The 23351-nt window shown below is 40.8% G+C and overlaps 1 protein-coding gene across 6 annotated transcripts; it reads right to left on the minus strand.

The window, feature by feature from the left end:
• Positions 1–721: 721 nt before the first annotated feature.
• Positions 722–23244, minus strand: EIF4ENIF1 (eukaryotic translation initiation factor 4E nuclear import factor 1). Of its 6 annotated transcripts, none has more exons than XM_068412805.1 (19): positions 23152–23244; positions 22488–22608; positions 19133–19206; positions 18179–18306; positions 17314–17609; positions 16472–16673; positions 15047–15216; positions 12703–12838; positions 12190–12369; positions 9844–10073; positions 8303–8374; positions 7741–7924; positions 7129–7208; positions 6559–6698; positions 6296–6380; positions 5095–5227; positions 3565–3909; positions 3179–3343; positions 722–2611 (listed from the first exon to the last, which is right to left on the minus strand). In XM_068412805.1, exons 2-19 carry the CDS (start codon positions 22578–22580, stop codon positions 2385–2387), a joined length of 2940 nt encoding a protein of 979 aa, XP_068268906.1. In that variant the 5' UTR covers positions 22581–22608; positions 23152–23244; the 3' UTR covers positions 722–2384. The 6 variants fall into 6 exon arrangements, with proteins under 6 accessions (XP_068268906.1, XP_068268905.1, XP_068268910.1 ...); XM_068412804.1 differs by having other exon boundaries at positions 8303–8371; positions 15047–15222; XM_068412809.1 differs by having other exon boundaries at positions 3565–3627; positions 15047–15222.
• Between the last annotated feature and the right edge of the window lie 107 nt (positions 23245–23351).

Genomic DNA, 23351 nt, shown 5'->3' on the forward strand with positions numbered 1-23351 from the left:
TAGGCTGCTCTAGAAGCAGTGGTTCTATTGCTTTTTTAATAGAAATGAATAAAGTTAAGGTTTTTGCTCATCTTGGACCTCTTATCCAAGGTGTTAGCCTCTAGCATTTGCTCTCCTACAAAAAGGAAGTAGGGGTGTTTACTTATATATGTCAAAAATGCTCCCTCTCATGTTATTACACATAGAAAAGTACAGTGATTTCAGACACCCATTCAAGCACTAAATCCTTGCAACAGTGGTCACTACTCAGCCTGATAAGAAAGCATCCAAGCCTTGATTTTACTCTAAGCATTTTCTGTAATATTTTTTTCTAAGCTTACAAGTAGATTCCTGCACAAGTGAGCTGAACTACTGCAGCTCTGCTGGGGTTATCAGCCTTGACTGGAAGGGGGCAGAGTCAAAGCTAGGAGCAGTGAACCTCATTCACCCTTTCTTGGCATCTCATTCCTTACACTTAACAGTGGCTGTCCAAAAACAACTTGTAATTAATAAGGCTACTCAGTATCAGCTGAGAAGGGTATCACTTAAATGCAGCAATTCCATTGCATGTCTTCAGTGAGGCCAGTTACCTTCATCAAAGGACACTGTTCCTCTCTCCCCCCTGGAAGCTAAACTAAAGTTGAAATTTTCTGCAGATTCAGCTTAGTGATTTTTGCTTACACACAAGAGCAATGCTTAAAATTAATACACCAACATGATAGTTCAGTTCAGGAGCAGTTGATACAGACAGCTGGTAGAATCAACTTTATTTACAGAATGTTACTGGGAAGGTGTCAAGTTAAAAAAGTATGAAAACAATCTTAGAAGGACAAGCTGGTGATTGCGTGTTTTACACAGATTGTTTTAGGAACAACCACTAGAAGTATGGGTGACCCCCAACAGATTCCACTTGGGAGATTTCAGCTTGCTATTTCTGTACAACACTGTCTCTGCTGGACTGAAACAAACCCACCACAGCATGCTGGCAATTGTTATAATACAGTCAAGTGATTTTTTTTTTTTCTCCTGCTGCTGGTTTTGTATTCAGTGAGACCTAAGAAAGAGCAAGTCTGTGAAAATTCTGATTTTGCTTTCACCTTTTTTAAAAGAGCACAATGGCCTAAGCTAGATAGAGGACATGACAGCAGTACAAGTGAGAAAGTGAAGTGAGGAACCATGCAGTAGAAGGATGGAAGAGAACACTTAACTGTTCAGGAAGGTGAAACAGGCTTAAAAGGAACATAGTATTTTAAAACCAAATATACACAGTAAGATCACAAAACTACCCCATCCTCCCCCTTTCAAGCCACAGAACAAGACTCCAAAGGCCAGTTTCACAGTAACTGCATCAGCAGATGCACACTAGATTGAGGACAGTTCTTGAGACTCCCTTCTATAAGTAGAACTGAAGGCAGCATAGAACATACCACAGCTATGACTGAGGAGTTGAAGGGTGAGGATTTAAAGGCTCTATTTTGATGACCTTTAGTAACTGGTTTGAAAGATTAAAACAAGGAAAATACTGCAGCTAATCAGGGACCAGCACCAGCCCTCTTGAAAGAACTATGACCAGAAGGTACTTACAGCCTCTTTGCTTCTGGCAGACTAAAGATCTGACTTTATCGTTACTGTACAAGGTCCCATCCTCAAGGCTGTTCAAAGACTAAACAATTCTCTCATTTGATGGCAAGAGTCATACACACAAGGAATCGGACCTTTGTTACACAGACAGCAAGATGTGGGCCTTTTACTTTGACACTTTAGCTCCACTGAGTGCACAGTACGTGACAGAAGAATGTGAGAGGGAAACCTAGAGGAGATGAGCAGCAAAAGGCAAAGCAACTTTATCCTGTTCACTCACACTTAGGATATGCAACTTTAATCTTAAAGAAAGTCCCACATGTACAATGGAGAAAGATCCAAATCATAGGCACAACTAAAGCTCAACTGTTATCAGCTACTCTTATGTACAGCTGTATAGATTCAAAAAGGCTATTCTATGTGTATATATACAAAAGATTGTTTATACACAAGTCTGTACACAAGGGTCTATACATTTAATTTTCTGCAGGAGGAATCCATAGCTGCTACCTCTACACTAGAGAATATCAGCACTTCATTCACATATCTTACAAAAAACAAAAAATAGACACTTCCAGGATTAAACTGGCTTTGTCTTGCATCTAAATTTCTTCAGGCTTCACTATTCAAGCCATAATGGATCCTTTAGTCTTGATGCAGACATGAGACCAGGACAGGTGCCATGTGCTTTAGTCTCTCAAAAAGAAATTTTGCACAGAGTGCTAAAAATAAAAGCCCCAAAAACCAAACAGAGGTGAAGTCCTGACTATGGACATTTTTATCCAGTCTAAAGAATCACGAGTGTCCCACCCAGCGGTCACTGTTCACTGCCGGTATTCCAGTTCATCTACACTGATGACTTTAGATGGCATGGAAGGGAGAGGCTGCTGCAAGACATCTGAACCAAACCATTTTGCAAGGCCAATGGGAGAGCCACTTCTCTGGCTGGGGCGATGGTCAAGCTGTGTGTGCCCGTGAGATAATCCAGTCCGAGACAGCACGTTCTGAGGGGTTGCTTGTGCACCAGCAGGTGATCCCTGTGCTCCGGTGCCTGTGAAATGTAAAACTATTAGTAGTAGTAGTATGTGTGTAGTAGTAGTAGTATTAGTGTAGTAGTATGCTCACCAACACTGAAATTTGCCCTAGAGCAATCACCTGATAAGGCACATGAGCTGAATGTGGCTTTTACTCATTCTACTAGCCCTGGGAAATCCAGACCCCATGTGTTTATTCTCTTGTTAGCACTCCCACAAACTGCTGGTTCTGGACACAGTATCATGTAGGTTTTAACTGGAAGACCAGCATCAAATAGCTTTTTGAGATAGGTGGGTGGCCTCTCTCACCCAGCAAGGAAGGAAAGACTGCACACATGCTGCAAAAGGCAGACCTGTCAATAGCAACATCTCTCTCAAAACTGAATGCTTCACTTGGACCTTCTTCTGGCAGAAGAGCCTGCAGTGGCCAAAACTGCTAATAACCACACAAGATTAGTGATTATGTATATCTAAATTACCAAAGTTGCTTCCTGTTAGCCTAGTATACAGGCCAACAAGTACAGTACCTGGAGCAGGCTAGTCAGTGTTCTAAACTCACACTCCTGTTTTATGTTTTAGCCTACCTGATCGTTGTAGTTGCTGTTGCATCATCGCTAACTGCAAAGGTGTCCCAGAGCGTGGATTTAAGATGTGAGGGCTGGCTGTTGGTAGCGGATAAAAAGGTTGGCCAAGGATGGGAGCAGATATTCCCTGCAAGTGAGACAGGTCCACTCCAGGAGGAAGCATACCTGTTGAACAAGAGTGAGGAAACTTCTTACCTAATACGCATAAGGAACTTAAAGCAAACCAAACGTTTATATATTTAGATGGCTTGGAATTTATTGTCTGTTTTTAAAGGTAAGTTTTGATGTAATAAACATTACCAGTAATGAGTATCAGTTTGTGCTTTGCGACACAGTCAGCCTTACAGAGAACATGCATTAACTTAAGGGAAAAAAGTATGGATTACCTGCTTGCAGTAGAGGAAGGTGTTGTGGATGAACCCCCTGTGCCAGCATTCTCTGGACCAATCCTGGATGCAGTTGATGAGCAGGTCGTACAATTGGTACATGGGGAACAAGGGGTACTTGATGAACAGGACGAAGAAAAGGGCCTCCTGGTACTGGGGAGGCCATTGTAGGAGTCTTTCTACCAGTTGATTTAGGCCTGTAGTCTTGCTCTTTGGTGCAACGATTTGCTTGGGCAAGAGGTGTGGAACATGCAGAGCGTTGCAGTGCAGGTAGTTTGGTACCTAAGGTGGGCAAAGTTTCTTGATCTGCATTCTCCACAGAACTAGACAGTAGGTTATCTGTAGCTAGAATTGAATACAGCTATTATAGTCCACAGCTAGAGATTATACCTAATGAAAATTAAAGCTAATGACTGGGTTTGATAGCCAGATTCCAGGACTAGATGAACATTAGTCATATATATTTAATAGTAAGCATCTATCTTTTCTGGATGCTTTTGGCCAAATTATTTGAAAACAGTAATGAGGAGTATGTTCCACAGAAATCCCTTGACAGGAAGCTTAAATTAGGTCAGAATCAGCAGTAACTCCACCTTTAATTCTTATTTTTCCTCCTTCCCAGAAATTTTGAACTGGCAGCATGAATGAGCCAGTCCCAAAGGTGATGGGAAGTACAAGGGATCCTCCCTAGACCAGATGATAATTTGGAGTTGTGCCAGAAATTTAGCCCGAAGTGGTTTCTCTGTTTAGATGTGTCTGGGGGTTAGCAGCAGCCTTTTATGTCTGACATCTGCTTAGCAAGATATGGAACACTAAAGCACCTCATGAAGCTACTTCCACAGACCATCTAGATCAGTTAGACAAGGCCTAAAATATCTTAGAATCATCTGCTACCAGTTGAGGTAGCAGTAATAGTTGGAGTGCTAAAAGGAAAAAAAAAAGTCAACTGCATAATAGGAACTAAGTACCTCTGTAGTTACCAGTATTGAAGTAAAATGTCACAGCAATTAGGGATGTTAGTCTTACTGGGTCGGGCAACTGATATTGAGCATTTCCTTTTAATAGCCACTTACATGAATTAGAGTGACAAAATGCTTCCTTGATCTGCTACACTCTAAAAAAGCTTAATTGGTCTCAGCTTTGATTGTTCAGTTAAGATGTCTCAAGAAAGCTGTAAGTTGCTTATATTCAATTACTGATGTAGAGAGATACAGAAGCATCCTTGTTACTATGCTTGTTAATCAAGACCAGCTGCAAAGAAACAGTTTTGGTCCAGGCCTCTTAGCATCTCTATTGCTCAAATGGACAGATAAGAAAAAATTGTTTTAAACCCAACACTGCTGGAAGACTGCACTTGGAAGTGCATCCCCTCCATAGCTCTAAGCCTTCTTATTACAGGCTCATTTCCACAGCCTCATTTCCATGAATCAGGAGTGCCTAAAGTTAGCCTGGGCATATTATGTGCTGAAGCATTTTCATTCTACTCCAAATCTCTTTTGTGTGTGTTTTATTTTAAAGCCATTACAATACCTTCATTTGGCCTTTGATTTTCATCTTTACCATCACTGACTTTCATTTTCCCAGAAACTGTCTCCTCTTTGCTTTTTTCCTTGCTCTCATACATCTTGCGTATCACCGAGGTAGGTGTAAAGGAGGGAGAGAGCTGCAGAGAACATAGTAAAAAGCAACACCTTACTCAGAGCTGATTATCTAGGCTGCACTATCTTAGTTGTGGGTGGACACCAATTCTAGCACATCCTTTCCATGTAAAGCTCTTTTGAATCAGCCACTCTGTGCCCATGATTTTACTTTACCTCGTTTCATAGCTTTATTCTATAGTTTAAGCACTTCTCTTTAGCTTTCACAGAAGTCCAATACCTTTATTAAAACCAACAAGTGTTCTCAAAGTATACCTTAACAGGCTTGAAAGAAAATAGATGAGCTGTGTTTTAAGTTACAGCTGTTTCCTCTTTGCTATTGCTTCAGAACAGCAGCTCAACAGGAGTTCCTACAGAGCTGGCTTATCTGTGTTAACTCAGGACTGATGGATCTGCAGGAAACTATTGCCTCATTTGTATTTTTTCCCCCCATTCAAAGTTACACAGCATCTGTGGAAGCCACTCATTTGGTATACAAAGGTACTTGTTGATTTAGCAGCTGATAGTCTGTGTTAGTCCTGAGCTGCAAGTAAGTACTTGCCTGGTTAATTGGAGAATTCAGATCAAAGCAACATTCTACATAGTACTGAAGGCAGTGAGGCAACAGCTTGGCTTTGAGATTTCATTTATTTTCAAAGTGACCCTGAAGCTCCTAGGTAATACTTCAACCTACAGACACTTGGGTCAGTCACTTCATACCCAAAGACCAGTGTTCTCTGAAGTAGCTAATAACTTTCAGCACTTGTCCTCTGAAAACTGAAGTACCAAAACATAAGGGCCCGAGATTTCATAGTTATCTTCCTTTGGTTTCAGAAGACTAGGCCAAAGTAAAATTAATGGTGCTTCTTCAGTTTTAGGTAAGACAGAGGTCAGAAAAGGCTGTTTTCCAAAGTGAAGACATTCAGTTAAGTATGAAGTGTAATTCATTCTTGTATCACATAGCCACCAATATAACATGAATAAGATTAACTCCTTCGTGGCCTCCCTTTCTCCCATTGATCACAATTGCTATAATCTAGTTACTGCAGACACTATTACAGCTTCCCTTCAATCATTATACATTAGGTACTGACCATGCTAGTAATGGATGCTGCAGGAGCTGGAGAAGATGCATTCCCTCTGTGTCCGGGTGCAGGCGATTTAGTCACTCGCTGCTGCCTGTTAACAGACAGGAAGTCAGTAAGAAGCAGCTCTACTCTTGGCACAGAATGAAAGGCAGGACTGCCAAGAACCAAGACAAGCTTGAGTCACTAGTACTAATCTCTAGTGAAAGACAACACTCACATTAAAAATCAGCTGACAGTGTACCCCTTAAATTTTGCAGTCAGATACTCACCTGTTTCTGTAGCCATCTCTGCTTTTGTCCATTTGTGGTTTACCAAAGCCATGCTGATAGAAGTTTGCTGCCTGTATGGCTAAGTCATGTGGTAATGCTAGTCCCTCTAATGCAGCTTGCTGAATTTCCAAGGGACTCATCTGAAGTAGAGTTGTATAAAAAACAATACACAACAAATCAAAGCTTGTATTTGTGTTTGGTGTTTTTTTTTGTTTTGTGTTTTTTTTTTTTTGTTTTTTTTTGTGTTTTTTTTTTTTTTTACGATAATGAAGATTTACTGCTATAGCTACTAATGTTTTCACAAACTGTCTGCCCACTAACAGCCATCTGTTTTTTGACAGACAACAGAAGTTTCAAAAAATCTTGTACTTGAGGTACTCTAGGATGGATCCAATTGCAATGAGGTATTGAGACTCTGCTAAATTAGACTTCGCATCCTCACACTCACAGTGAGCTTAATTAAGCTTAAACATCTGAATGTAACAGATAAGTATGTGTTTCCACAAGTTAGCTCTAGACCACACAATATAGAGAGATGAATACACATTAAGCAAAAAGCATTAATCTAACCTGTGCAGCAACTGGACTCATGGGCTTCCTCACACCTGGATATGGATCACCAAGCAATTGCTGAGAACCTTGTCCAAAACCTGAAGAACATTCAACAGTTGATTTTAAAAGAACTAAGATTTTAAAAGAACTAAGTTTCTTTCAATATGTACAATACATATCCTTAAGTTAAACAAGTCTATGTGAATTAAGGATTCCTCGTGAAGACTCTCAGCTTCATTCAGTCTGAGACTTCTCAGACTCATCCCTTAAGTCTCCACAGGGCTATGTCTCTTCCTTGTCACTAGGCTAGCTACAGGGCGGCTACTGGTAGTGTTTTGCAATACAAATGGCCAAGCAGTCCCTGAAAATCAGCTTCTTATACAGTAGCTGAGCACATTACTCCACACCAGAATTTACTGTGAAGTTTAGTTGATCTGTCACAGACATCTACTTTTTTTGAGACTAATTTAACATTAGAGACTATTAAGTAAAAATGCATCTTGCACTCAAGAGACAGACACTAACCTAGTTGCCCACCAAGTGCCAGGAAGTTTTTATTGTCCCGTAAAGCATTATTTAAAAGAAACACAAGTAATAAGAAAGAAAAAACTGTTTTGCAACCAGTCTCACCAATGGGTGAAGATATTCTATGGCGCAGGTAATCTGCAGAAGCAGCTCGAGTTGGAAACACAGGTGGAATAGGGGGAGAAGGTGCCCTTTGTGTCAGTAAAGAGGCTGCAGGTTCCAAACCACCGATCAGGCCACTTAAGACATTTGATGAAGCAGGTCTGGTAATGGGTGGACCAAGAAGTTCCTAAGAATAAGTAACGAAAGAATGTTCAGAATATGATCAATTTATACAAACGAGCTCATCTTACTACACCACAGGCTACACTATTTATAGCAACTGAAAGAGACAAGGTGGACTTGTGCAACTAGATACACCAATTCTGGATTGCCCTTAGAATTAGGCACTTAGCCAGGCTTTTCATTTTCAAGTTGTAATCATGCAAAATAGCATGACAAGACAAATTTCTAAGTAAACTGAACTGGTGACTAGTTCTCTTTCCTCTATAGGGAGTCATGTCTGACTACTGATCTCACAATTGCCTTAAATATCTTATTTTCAAATAATTTTTGTCTTCTCATTGGGGATACGCTTTTAAGTACTTTCCCCCCCAATAAGAAGTACCTGCAGAATATTCTTTGATAGAGGCTGGCCCGGCATCTCTGGAGGTGACATTAAGTGGCTCTCAAGGCTCTGCTAAGAAAATTAAAACATTGTAAGTTAGATGTAGATACAACAAGCATCAGACTCATTAAAGGACAAGCCACATTTGTCTCAGTGACAGAAATAATTTCACCTGTGCTGTTAGAATGATAGTTTATGCATCAGTCAAATAAAATTCCAGCAAAGTTAAGGGCTGAGCTGGCTCACAGATCTTCCCTAGCTAAGAAAACGCCTAGTGCTAGACTGCAAACAGTTAGTTCAATGTGCCTTATTCAAGTTTGAGTAAGATACATGAATTTATATAATCGTGTAAACTGGAGATGAAACATTGGGCCAAGTGGTCAACTATGCACAAACTGAAGTGGTTGTATATTAGAGAAATATTTAAGATATTCTTTATGCATCAAAATTACATGTCAATGTAGAGGAACAGCCAGAAATGAAAGTCTTGATTTAGTGTGAAAACAGTCTGCAAATTCTTCACTATCTTTTAGTGAAGCAGGATGAGGCTAAAAGTCCTTGGGTGGAGTTTGGCAGGAAAACCAGATGCTTTAGACTCACTCAGTTGTTAGAAGGATTTTATGGTGCCAGAAGTAGTTATTGATAGCTTCTGGGTCAAGCACACTGTTTAGGCAGTTAGTGGCAGGATGAAATTTCATACTACAATCTCTCAAGTCTAAAGCTTAGTACCATCTGTTGCTTAATATTAATCTTTCAGCTAACAAGTACTCAGTTAAGCTTTATCTTAGTGCACATTTTAAAATCAAAGTTTAAAATATTAGACTGTGCACTGACACACCTCTATCAAAATAGAAGTCACTAAAGCAAGACATCTGAGCTTCAGGCAAGGGGTAGCTGTACCCATGCTACAAGCATTTTGAGAGATGCCTTTTAACAGCAGCACTGAGGCAACCATTAAACTAATACTAGCAAGTCCTCCATGAAGAGTGGACTGATGATGTCTGTTAGACAGACAGTACCTTTTCTACAGATTTATTTGTTTTTATTAAAAAAGGTTCAGACAGGATGAGTTCAAGTGTAGGAGAGTCTTAGACACTAATCAAAATGTCCTCTACAGTAGAAGATTCAGCCTTTTCATCATACAGGATCTTTTTTGGGGCAAGTATTTATAGTCTTCAAGTTCAGATATTAATCAATAGGATTAGATATTCACATAGGTCCACTTTCAAGGTGGCAATTATTAGACTTCTCACATAGTATTAGAGTTCTGGGGCTTTCAGAAACTTAGCATGAAATCAGCACTGTGAACTCTGAACTGAAAAAAGCCCCACTTTTAATTACTTTGGCTAGGGAAAAGTGACCAAAGCACCTCCCTTACTTTCCCCTCCAAGCAACAATATTCTAAATGTAAGCCTGTATTTAATATCGTGCTGTTATATCCAGTCATGGCTCACATGTTATCAGAGGGGTCATGAAGGGGGTTTCCAGTTCATAACCCATGTCTTGGCACAGTTCAGAAGAGCCAGGGGTCTGCTACTTACATTGACTTTGGGCTGTGAAGGTAGAGTCCCGCTTGCCTTCATACTGCTGACTAGTTTGTTAAATGCAGTCATATCTCCATCTTTCTTGATCTGTCTGGAGCCAGCGACATTCAGTGCGTCCTCCATTTGCTCAGCCATAAATGGAGTAGCAATTTTTCCCTCCTGATCCACTTTAAGGCCTTTTAGCCCAGCTTCAACTTCTTCCACTGAAAGTACAACTCCTGAATGTGCTGAGAAATACAGGAGAAATACTGGTAAACCATGGTTCTCTGTTGACAAGTGAGCTAGTAATTCTTGGGCCGGTGTTGAATACAAGTTGCTTGAAAACAAGAAACAGACAAAACCTTATATTCTGATATTCATACTAGTTGTTAAATCATGCCTGACCTGTGTTTAGACTGATATTCTAATAACCAAGTTAGGAGTATTGCCATGCACAACTGCAGGCATATAAGACTCTACAAGAACCTGTTTAGGTTTCAACTGATAAGTTCTCACTAGCTTTCATTTATCCTGCAAGTCATGTCATTACTACATTTTACAACTTTTTAATAGAGAATATTCATCTGACAGCTGAGTTAGTTCTTTTTCAATTAGGAAAGTTCAATTTATCTTGTACTCCAGGAGACCAGATGGTCTTGCAGCCATAGTGAAAGCAATGTCAAATTGTCTGAAGCTATCAAAAGCAGAGAGAATACATACCTGGAAAATTTAGACACTCTGGAGACTCAGTTACACACTCAGTTTGGTGTGCACAAAGTCTGAAGTAGATTTTTTTGCTCAGAAATTAAAGCTGCTATAGAAGGATTTCACTGGCATAACCAGAATATGGTACAAGTGTTATTAAGCAGTACTTTTTTTCCTGTGTATGCATATATAAATATCTATCAGTGCCCGACATCAAGGCTAGACATGCTTTATGGACCAGCTAATACACATCACAAGGTATGACACCTTAAGAGAGAAGGAAGAAGAGACAGAAGCATGCCATGGGTTGCTGTAGCAGATGTTGGCCCAAAGAAATAAGATCTACTGGAAATTTGGGCAAGAAGGTGGAGAAAAGAAACAATGATGCAGACATGCAGTATGGAGCGTGAGGAAAAACATTATGTTGGCAGAGAGGAATTGACCTGAAAACTCCACAACACTTGAAGAGCTGTACAGCAATTTATGGGAATACAGAACCCATATCAGGTACTTTTGAGTGAATGGAAGCTTCCCCGCAATTTTTTGTTCCTTCATCCTTGGTTTGGGAGGATCAAAGTTTAAAAAGCTTTTAGTAGGAAAGTCAGACTAAGCAGAACACAGAAAAGACTTGTAGTTCTGTTAAAGTCAAATTAAGAAAAAGTTCTCCACACGTTAGCTGACACTCCCTACTCCCAGACTGGATGCTTAAGAATATCTGCAGTGCTTTGATGCTTTCCTTTCTAGCTGCTCCACACAAACTGCAAAGTAGCATTACTTTTTGTTCCGTCCAGTTTACATGGCAATACATGCTGCTTGCCAAAGAGAAACCAATTTGGAATTAGACCTTGCGATGTCAAGGAACACATGCATTTTGTACCCTCCATGCATGCTATGGGCCCCAACATGCAAATCCCCAGCTTAGAGGTGCCCTTGAATGTTAAGTTTAGAGTCATCCCTGAACTCTGTTTAGATCAGCTGATGCTAGCAAAAGTGAATTTTAACAGACCAAGTTCCCTGGAATCCCATGATTCTAGCCAAGTTAACATAATTAAGAAAAATCTGTTCCTATGTTGTACCTCTATGTTAATTAATTAATGCACTGAACAGTGAGCACAGACCACTGTGCTTCAAGTGCTAGCAACAGTCTTGAGAAGTTCAAGTTTACAGTATGTACTTGAAAAAACTCACATCCTCAAGCCACTTTTCACCTTTTTAGATACTGATACTTAATGGATCAATGTGATCCATTATAGATGCTTGCAAGAATGACTTATGCTTTAAGTTTTGGTAAAGCTGGAGTTTAAGTGCCACACAGTTTCAGAGCTGACATTACCAGTCTCCAGTATGAAAAAACTTATGTAAATGCCATATACAAAGCTGGAAACTCAGACCAAGACTTGTATCATCTTAACTTATGATTATTACTGGCCAGTAAAGTGGTCTGGTAGAGTCCTGATGTCATCCTGTGATTAGGATGAAAAGAATCAGTGATGATATTGACGCAACTGAGACCCGTTGAATATTGGGTTTTCAGTAGTGCAAGTAAGCCTACAATGCTTCCTACTCCTGGACTTGGCAGTTGAGGTTTCCAGAATACCAAACCTCTTGCCTTGAGATACTGCATCACAAGAACTTGACAATATCTGAAGAGGCACTTACTGCTCTCTCTAAGCTTTTCCTTGTTGGCTGAAAGACTTGAGAGAAGAGGTTTTAAGTCCACTTTGGCTTTCTGTAGCATTTCTAGGATGTCCACTTTGTTTTCAGAGTGGTCTTCCAATGGAATGGGAGCAAAGTAGTTTCCAGAGTTCTGGCCAGGGGAGAGAATGGCTTGCTCTAGACCTGAAACAGCAAAACCAGGAGCACTGCGACATCAGTTTACCAACTCAAGGTCTCAAGATGAACATACACTGGTAACGAACTTCAATACGTCACTGAAGTTATGCCTCACACCCCTTGCGCAAGATCAGCTGGAAAGTCATCAGGAGCATGACAAGAACATTTATACAAAAAGAACTTATAGCTGCTTACTGTAAGAGCTTCCAAAAGAACATCAAGTGCTTAAACTGTGGGAGAATTCACTACCCTAAAGCTTTGTCTGCCATGTTCTTATTGACTGAGTAGGAAGGAATATGGAAGGAGGCTACCTGACCCTGTGTTGTTCTACAGTCTTACCTGCTAGCCTCTCCAGTTCCTCATGGGGTGTAGATCTCAAGCTGCTTGACCGACTTCCAGAATGACTAGGATTAGAAAACCACCTGCTGAACCTGCTGGCAGACACTGAACCTTCCCCCAGCACATCCTCTATCATCTAGATTATGAGAAAAAAAAAAATAGATAATCTTAACAGAAGCAAGATCAGCAAGATCTTTAAGAAGCTTTACTGTACAACAAAGATTCTTCTGCTACAGACAACTAGATGCTGCTTCCAGAGTTTAGAAGCTTTGAACTGCCTTTTTCTTTCCAATATAGCAGCATTTGTGCAGTTAGCATAACTATATCTTTTATTTATAGCTTTACTCTGAATAAATATTTGATATAACTGAAACAGCATAATCAGAGCATCCAAAGACCATTAACTATGCTACTTTAAAGTGGATGTGCAAAAAAAAAAATTGAGACCATTTGCCACAGGAATTAAAACAAATTAAAACAACTAGTAATTCTGACAGCCAGATGGCTCAAGGCTGGTCCCTATCACTGTACAGGAGTACTCTAATCTGCTGTATTTTCTGCAATCATGATTCAATTCAGTTCCAGCACTGGTCAAGGACAGTGCCTGGAAGGAACTGCAAAGGCTAATCTGACTTGTGAGCATCCCACAAGGGCTGGGGGAGAAGGCCAGTAGCTAAGGGCCAGCACCTTCTCTCTCCAGGCAGAACTGAGGTCACTAAGCAGTACTTCACAGAGTTAGCCTGTCAGAAGTCACTGCAGTTCATAGCGACTGTTTACTTCTTTGCTAATCATTACAAGTATTTCAAAAACAGCATATTATAAAGTTTAACTCAAACTAAAGCTCCTGCTGTCTTGTAAGATAGTATCCAGTTCAAAGCCTGCTCAACAGGCACAGATGCAGTCTCACCAGGCAGCACATTTACTTTTAGACAAAAGGAAGAACAGCTTTGTTCTGCCAGAGAAGCTGTTTTCTCTGAAACAAGGGGCACTCAACACTATTTACAACAGCAAAACTAAGATAGATTCAACCAATTAAAACCAACTGGATCAATACTAACATGTCAGAAGAATTAAAACAGTTATGTCAGGAAATATACAGATCTGCTAACACTTGTCACAGACATCACCAATACAAAGAAATAACATTACGATATGCTCTAGGCTAGTCTGAAACTCACTTCTGTGACAAATTTAACACCTGCCCATTAAAGTTTAATCAGCACATATTTTGTGACTTGTGAATTCACTGCTTTTGAAGGGAGTCACTATCTTGCAGATATGCTGAAAATCAGATTGTCAAGCCTAAAGACACATCATTTACATCTTCTATAGGGAGAACAAGCTCTCCACTATGTATTTGTCAAGTTACTGCCATTGTATGATGAGCCTTTTTTAATGCAAGCAGCTTTTCCACATTAAAGACTAGGTCAGGATTGTATTGTTTTTTAAACCCTAATGTTTCTAAACTGCATATCAGGTCCGTTTCTTTGCTGCCAGAATGGTGTTTTTTTTTTTTTTAAACACATTTACCTTTCTACAACACTAAGCCTTGTTACTCAAATTCTATTTAATAATCAGTGATATCACCTAGAATAGTCCAGAATAGCTTTTCTTCCTAGTGATGGAGAGGTCAGAATAGGAACATCAGCAGTTTATGAATTAGGCCCATGCTCAGTCCGTACTGCTTACCCCTTCTTGTGGTGAAGAGGAAAAAGCATGCTAAGATACAGACCAGTTATAGCTGTCAGACTAAAACCAGTGAACACCAACCATCCACTATTACCTCTGGAGATCAGATGTTCAAGAACTGCACACTACTAACAGAAATACCAGAATCCCCATCAAATCATGGCTGGAGCTAAAAATCCACTATTGGAAGAAACTTGTGGTGCAAGTGTCAGTCTTTTTCTTCAGCCTTGTTACTAGCTCCTAGGTATCAGTACCATCCCACATATGACTTGGGCTGCACAGAGTATCTACTAGTCACATCAGTAAAATTGTTTAAACATGCTTTTGACCGAATTAGTAGGCTATGTTTGTTTTTCCAACCCAGTAATAACAGTTCTAAATAATGAATTAACCACTATACAGAGGTTTAAGTAATCATCAGCTAGTTTGCCTCACACACTTTCTTTGGAGATGGAGCCAGTCCCAGGGATAACATTTTAGAAGTAACATCCTAACACTCTGAAGCTAATCCTCTGCAAATTCATCTTAGACTTACACACTGCATAAAGCAACTTTCGCAAAGCAAGAAGTTTCAGCTTTCACTGAATGCAGCAGCAGCAAAAAAAGCTTCTTGTGAATATAGCCAGTCTTAAAAAAAAAAAGAAAAACGCCTCACCGAAGCCAAGCCAGGAACACTTTTATCCAAGTTAAAGAACTCATTGAAGTCAAACTCTCCTGGAGCTGGTTCTTGTAAAACGGCTTCCCTAGGAACTTCTTGATCTGCTGGAGTTTCATTGGCAAGGACAGTTTGCGCTTCATCCTCTTCTGCCACTCCACCATTGCATTCTATCCCTTAAAAAGAAAATCAAGTGATTGCTGAGTCACTGAACTTTATCATTTCCTGTAGGAACAGTGCCTAACAGTCAATGCATTTGCCTAGGAATTAGAAGCACAGAACGGAAGTGATTTAGCCACCTACGTGATATTTCATCAGTTATATTGTGCTGGCTGCAGTCTGCCACAACAGAAACTAGGACCCACTAGGACTCTAGCACAGAGTTCTAGTCTGTAATTAAGACTACCCACTTCAAGAAAATAAGAACTGCCATTGAATCATGCATAAACAACTTCATCCTGATCAACCCAGGAAGTACACAGAACAGATCAGATGTTCTGTCACCGCAAGCAGACAGAGCTGTTAGAGTAAGTTAACAGCTGCTGCTGTTTTCCCATCAAGAATCCTTTCGCAGCTCCTGCCTCCTTCCTAGATGCCCCAGAGAGCAGACTCCCCGAGAGCTGGTATTTGACATGAGTTTTCTTAATATTGTCAAGATATGACACATATTGCTCCTACTCCTGCAGCAGGAGCAAAGCAGGTGTCATATTAAAGACTTACCAAGCTTGCACAGGTGCTGCAAAAAAGCTGTGACACAGCTACAAACCTAGTGTGCTTGAAACTGCACTACATTTAAGTGAATACATAACTAAACCTGAACTCTTCAGGTTTATGTTGTCCACCTGCAGAATTTCTAGCATTAAGAAGTCATCTCTCTTGCATCAGAGAAGTTTATACTACAGCTTTTGCACTGGTAATAGTGGTAGACTTGAAGTCCAACAACTGCAAACAAATTAAGATAGTCTCCAAATTCAGCTTAAAGCTATATTATTGGCAGCTGTATGTCCAAATCAGTGTTCCTAATGCTAGTATTACTATAAGAATTCAAGTATCTCAGAGCATTAGCTTAGCTTAAACCACATCTTCAGCAACCAGCAGGATATAGAAATAGACAAGACTCTTAATAGCCTACAAATTCCTGGTATCATTCAACATCCAGCCAGGCTGGGTTTTTTCAGTCTCTCAGTCCTGCCCTTCTTTTGCAGTAAGAGTATTTTATCACTTAAAGGTATCTGCAGTCTGAAAGATCAACCATGAGCCTTACATCTTGTGCTTCAGGATGACCAAAAGCTATGCAAGTTTAATCTTAAAGACTGATAAACTGCATTATTCTTTACACTTGCCTGGATCTCTAACAAGCACCTCTATATCCAGCAATATGTCATATTAGCAGACAAGCAAAGTTTTTGTCAAATTAGCCATTACCTTCTTTTAGTGAGGCTGTACGTCGTCTTGTACGTTTTCTCCCTTTATGATCTTCCTCCAAAATTTTATCATCAAAGCCTGTGAGCTCAATTGTTTCAGACTGACTTGTAGGACCAGCAGAGAACCACTCAGGTTCCTCTTCAGTGTAGGAGTCATTCCTTCTTCGCTCCCCAAAGACACGTTTGCTGTCACCAAATTCCCTCTGAAGTTGAATAATAAAAATATTAACCTTTAAATGCTGTTTCACAAGATTCCTCCCTGACCTCCAAAGCAAATGATAACCTTTTCATACCAGTTCTGTGTGGGGTTTTTTTTTCAGGTTTGAATGCACACTCAGTAAGCTTTTACATTTTAAGAACTTCACAACTGAATTTCTGCTTTATTATATCAAAAACTATTGGTCTGCAAGTGCCTGTATAAACTCAGTTTTGTATCCTGAGAAGTAGGCTAGTGGTTCCTCCTTTTTTTTTTAAAAAAAAAAAGCCTGAAAGCATGGAAAGCTTCCACCTGCTGAGGGCAAAGACAATGCCTGCTGACAACTCAAGAACTATGAGTGAACTATTAGACTTTTTAATACCTTGCTAGGAGAAGTTTGTAAGATACACAGTATTAGAGGCATCCCAGCTGATCTGTCAGAAGGATTGAAAACTAAGTTTTTGAAGCACCGAGCGCTCACCCTTTAAACCATGAATGTGCTTCTGAGAAGAAATAGGCTACTTGCACGGAACACCCAACTGCTGTATGCAATTAACCTGCCCCATGAAGTTAAGCTACCCCTGTTGCTTTTAGTACAGTGTCCAAAAACTCTGATTTAATATGCAACCATGAAAGAAAGAACAAACCCTGAAGCGTTTATCTTTGTAGTCCCTCTCACGATCTCGGTCTCTTGCGTCTCTAGAATCACGTATGTCTTTTTCACCACCCCGGTGGTCTTTATCAAAGTTACGAGAAGAGATAATTCTTCCACTGCCAATCCTACGGCCACCAATAACACGAACACCATCGTTCTCCTTTTCTAATGGGCTCCCTGCTCGACGTGAGCTAATAGCTGCAGTTACGTGACAGCCGCCTCCAAAGCTTCGCCTTTGTGGACTTAAGACTACATCCAAGTCATCATCTTTCACTCGCTCTCTTGGATCTACAAGTCAAAGATCACACAAAAAGCACTGAATTTAACGTATTAGTAAATACAAGCTAGTTAGCTGTATAATAGCCTTCTGTTCCATAGCGTTGCTGCTATCCCAGAGCTTTTTGAAGAAAAAACACTCATGATTTATTTTTGCAAAGCTCATCTAGCTAAGACCACAGGAAGTGCAGAGGAAAAAATTAAACTTACAGTTGGATATTGAGGAATCATTGCTGTCTCCTAGGAAGCATCTGCTTTCCCAATATAGACTCAAAGTACTCAGTCTTGAATTGCAGGGAAATTGCCCCCTGCACTTGCATTATGACATATGTATTTCCTATTATATGGCAAGAATAGGAGGATATAACAACTGACTGCTACCTAAGTTTGTTCTTAGTAAGTCACCAGAATACCAGGCACCAGACTATACTTGGAGCAACCAAGATTTCCTTGATACTTATTTTATGCAGTTAAAAAATTTTCAGAGACTTTGTTTAGTCTCATTTGCATCATCCCAAAGGAAAGGTTTTGCCAACAGCCTATGTTCAGCTTTGAGTCTTGTGCTATAAGAATGCACTTACCTACTATCCTACGCATAAGAGAAGTCCGATCGGAATCCAAATCTTTTTTAAAGCTTTCCACTGGTGAAGTTCTTCCTGAACTCGGATATAAAGATGCATGCCACTTCTCTGGATCCCAGACACCATCACTATGAAAATAAAATTGCAGGATTGTTCCCTACTTGTAGTCTAATAAATAATTCATAGTACTGCTGCTGAAAACCTAGAATTCACTGACTAGCACCTGTACAAGTGAAACATCTTTCATACCCAACTTGTAAATCTTTGCCTTACTATACTTTATTACCTTATACGTGCTAATCTGGATCCCTTCTGTAACAGTAAGGAAGTATAATACCCAGCATCAGATTATAAAGGGACAACATACGGACATGCTGTCCTACTAGTTATTGCTGAAGTTTGCCTGGTGCACTGAAAAATAGCTCAAGTAGATCAAACGTGGCTGTTAAGCATTCAGAAAATTTTACCTCAATCTCATAGTTTCTTGTACAATAAATTCATCTGAATAGTAAAGAGACTGTTGTTGTTGTTGTTTAGCAAGCTTACAAACACAAGCTGAGAACACTCTCACCTTCATTTTTAAACGAGGTACACTGTCAACATGGGAGAGTAATCCACCAAGCAAGTCAGCTTGTTGCAACATGACCTAGTCAGTCTGTGCTATATAGCCATCTATAGTCTTGGGAGTTTTTCCTGCAAGTCTAAGACTTGTGTTGTATGAAGTTATTTTCTGCTGGATCTCATGTTATAATCTTTGTTCAAAGCACAAAATTCCTAGCTAGATCATTAAGCCTTTCCTAGCAGATTAGTAGTTCTGAAAACGCTGTCATACACCGAAGTCTGGAGCATGTATATCTTGCATCAACATAAGGGCACTTCTTAGCTAAGAATTTTTTGCAATTTAAACTTTTATTTTGAAAGAAATTTATAGCTTTTGTATAATCAAGAGAATACCTGTCATATTTTTCAGAAAGACAAGAAGGTCTTTGCTTAGAGTAGGGACGCTCTTTAATATCCAGCAGTTCCTCCTAGAAAAAAGCAAGAAGTTAACTCCAAATCTTACCCAGACGACATTCAATTGACCCACAATATCTATTGCAGACTGCCTGTTCAATTTAGTGTTTTAAACTGACAACCCAAGTTTCCAAATATGATCATTTCATGTGAAATACTGCAGTGAAAAGTTGACAGCAAGGTTATTTTTCAGTTCTTCTACCAGTGGCCACTGAGCAAACACTTATTTGAAGTGCTAAGCCTTCCTAAGTCAGGTTCAGACCTCATTAACGCTTGAAAGGCTGTTCACATCATACATGTTTACCTATTCACTTCCCTGGACCATTCAACTTCTAAGCAAGAGAGACATAATTGATACTGGAGCTAGTAAGTTCTCAAGATGGAATCAAAATTGCTGTGTTCAATGCTACGTAAGATTCAGCAGGTAAAAAAAAAAGCATTACCACAATACCAGTTACTAACGTAGATCTGGAAATTCCAGACAAGCTTGCTGTTTCCACCACCGATTCCAAGATACCTAAATGTATGGCAGACAATTACCTGCTCTACCCAACACCAAATCAATGCTGGATGATTACTTCTGTTTTCCCACTGTCTACCAGCTTTCAAATACAGGCCTTAGTTTATATTGCACACCCCTGAGCAGTTAGTCATTTGAGGCAGACTAGTAATCAATCTACAGTCTCACTGCAGTTTGCCACATTTAAAAAGCATTATTAATGGTGTGATCATCAGTGCTTTGAATCACCATTAACTTGGCTGCAGTCAAGATGCACATTTCTGATTAAACTCACTCCTTCTCCCTAGATTACCTTTGTTCAATCTGCCTCACTCCCGACTGTACTCAATTGATTCAGAACTGTGCAGAAATCAGGGGGCAGCTGGAAGGATAAAGAGATCCTAACAGCAGACACCACGTATCAGCCAAACAGAAGCTGCAAATCTCTTTACCTTTTTCCCAAGAATACAATCTCCTCTAGAGCTTTTACATCATTATCCCCAGATGATTTAAATGAGTTCATTAGCTATGTGAGCTTGATACTTGAAAGTTTTCAGATGGCAGCTTGATAGCTGGACAAAACCTTAATATGCACACATACACACATACTTATATATCCAAGCATCACCGAGTACTAGTCTTCAGCAAAGAGTTCCATCACAGGGAGGAACACTGGCCTCTCTGCCCACAGCCTCCCAAAATAAACCTTGATCTATGACGGCCATCAGTGCTGTAATACTATCATAGCCTGATGCAGATATCACAGGTATTAACAGCACTGTCCATCACCAGACTTGAAATGGACTATTTTGTTGGCCACAAGAGGGAGTCCATACACTCTCAATCAGATCCTACTGCAATTCCACTGAAGTGAGGAAAATTTGAATTGTTTCTTGGCTTTTGCTCATTAGCTGTGCACCCTTGGAGTAACAGCTTCCAATGAACTAGAAAAGACACAGCTTGGACTATAAAACACTCTCATAATAAAGGAGATTAACACTGGCACTTCCAGAGTGTGGGTTTGGGTTTTTTTTTTTGTTTAATTCACACACCAGTACTTTTAAATGGTGAGAAAAAAAGTGCGTTTAGCTCTTATTAAACAGTTTTATTCAAACATTTTAAAAGGATTCATAGTATGAGCCAATTGTTTTCCTACTGGTAGTAAATGAATATAAACTGTTAGAAACCAGTCCCCTCTCCAAGTCAGCAGCACACCTCCTGAAACAGTGTTCCTCCCATCCCTAATTAGCAGGAAATTGGATCATGTGAAAATGGCTGTTGATTACATGAGCTACATTTAAGATGCTGGTTGCAAAAACCCGTATGATGCAAGATATTTTAACACAGATTGATTTCTGGTGTTTCTTGACTTTAGACTCCTTGGAAACCAAGAGATAAACAAGACTTGATGCCTTCTGGCACTAGTTCTGCAACTTTATCCTGATCAGAAATGTAGGTACTGAATTAACAAAACCGAAGCTACAAATGCATCGGTTTCGGTGTACAGCTACCACCAGCACTACCTGAATACTGCCCAAAAAAGCAAGCAGAATTTGAAGCTGCGTTCAGTTACTGCTCAAGAGAGGTTGGGCAAGACTAAGCCAGTGTAGATACCACTTTTACAACAGCAAAAGTTTAAAAACAGCTCCTCTCCTTCACTTTAGAGTTAATTGAATAACAAGGTCTGAACAATAGTATACTTTGCATCTTAGAAGGTTAATCGTACATGTTTGCTAAGAAGTTAAAGAGCATTACAAAGCCATACTGTTCCCATGTAAGTTTTGCCAGTTCTGAAGTACTTGGTTTATTGTTGATATCTAGTTAATATAAGCCAGCCCTCCTATCTCTACAGAACAGAGCCACAACGATATTTTTTTTTTTCTTTTAAAAAACAACCTACTAGGAAGCTAACAGTTCAGAATTCCTCAAGAAAGATAACACAGTCAGCAACAGTACACTGGCTCACTCTGTTCCAGACTTCAGGCCATTTGTTGCAAAGTATCTTAATAGATTTCCACAAAGCAATGACCACCTGTTCCCACAGCTTCCAGCAATGGGAACATCAGCCACCATTAAAGACTTTTTCTAAAAGCATGTTTCAGCAGTGATACCAAAACCCCAAACAAGATTTGAACCTTAAACCCCACAATATATCAAAGTCACTTAGTACTGAAAGAATCATTATTTACAAGTTATTTAGTCATTGTTCTTCCACTCATGCATATATTTAGGTATCACAGCTAAACAAAAGCACCTGTGTTAAAGTTTTAACACTAGTATTGGTTGGATTCCTAAGTGCTTAGGCTTCCAGCAGCCAAGTATGAGCAATCTTAAGTTTACAAAAGGCATCTTAGTAAACAGGTTAAAGCTCCTGATAAGATCTTGTGTGCTACATTTCCAAGGAAGGGGCATCTACTATAAGGAAACATTTTGGTCAAATTCTTAAGGGAACACTGCTGAAAATAGAACTAGAAGCATGAAGTGCAAGTGCCTGAGAAAGCTGGTAGAACAACATACTTCAGTCTCCACCATTATCTCTCCAGCACATGCTGTGAGGTGCTCAGGTATTAAAATAAGGCAGTGGGAATCAAAAGTATACCAAGGACAGGATTGCACAGCTACATCACATTTAACAAGTTGCTCATTTTATAGCATCTTGCAAATCCTAATCCAGGCAAAGGCTTTTCAGCCTTCACCTTACTGCTTACCTCTCACAGAAGCCTTCACCTCCCACCCCACTTCTGTGACCAACACCTCCACATGCACAACTTTTAGAGGAAAGGGGAGAGAGCTAACCTTTGTGTAACGATGTGGGTATTTCGTTGTAATTCTGTTCAACTCCACGAAAGCATCACCATTTTCAGTTTCTGTTATGCCTCTTTTATCCATGGTTGCTTCAAAACCTTTGACCACGGACCTAACAAAACCAAGCCGTCAGATTTTGAGACATACATTTCTAGCGGGGGCATTTTCCTTCCAGCCTAAGACTACTTGGTGCTTAGATACAACAGATAACAAACGCATTCCCTAACAGCACCTTTTTTTTTTTCTACTCACAGCCTCCCCCACTCCAGCCCGGCAGCTCTCACCGAGGTATGTAACCCGCTCCCGCAGCCCAGCCCGGCCCGCCCCACCGCAGCAGCCCAGCTCCTAAGCAGCTTTACCACAACAAAGATCCCTCCCGTGGGCACGACCGGGAGAAGAGCCGGCGAACGGCAGGGCCGTGGGGAGCGGGGCCGCCGGGACGCCCCCCCCACGGGGCCCGGAGGGGACGGGCGCCACTGGCGCAGGGGGGCGGGGGGGGGAAGGCAGCGCGGCCCGCGGCGCGGCCAAGGCCCCGTCACAAAGCACCGGAGCCGAGGGGGGAGGACGGCGGCGGCGGGGCAGGTGACTCAGCGGATCCTCACCTGCGGCCCCACCACTGCCCCCCCAAGCCCTGTGCCCAGGCGGCCGTACTCACCGCGCCGGCAGCAGGTCTCCCGACAGCGCTCCGCTCCGCTGAAGGCCCTACCGCCGCCCGCGGCGTTTCCTGCTCCCGGCCACCGGCTCCGCTTGGCCCCTGCCCGCCCCCCCGGCGGCGCCCTGCGCCGCGCTCGCCCCCCTTCCGCGCCACACGCGCACCGGGCCGGCGCCGTCCCCCGCCCGCCTCCGGCCCCCTCC

This window comes from Nyctibius grandis, chromosome 14 (assembly GCF_013368605.1).
Source record: "Nyctibius grandis isolate bNycGra1 chromosome 14, bNycGra1.pri, whole genome shotgun sequence".
Taxonomy (NCBI): domain Eukaryota; kingdom Metazoa; phylum Chordata; class Aves; order Nyctibiiformes; family Nyctibiidae; genus Nyctibius; species Nyctibius grandis.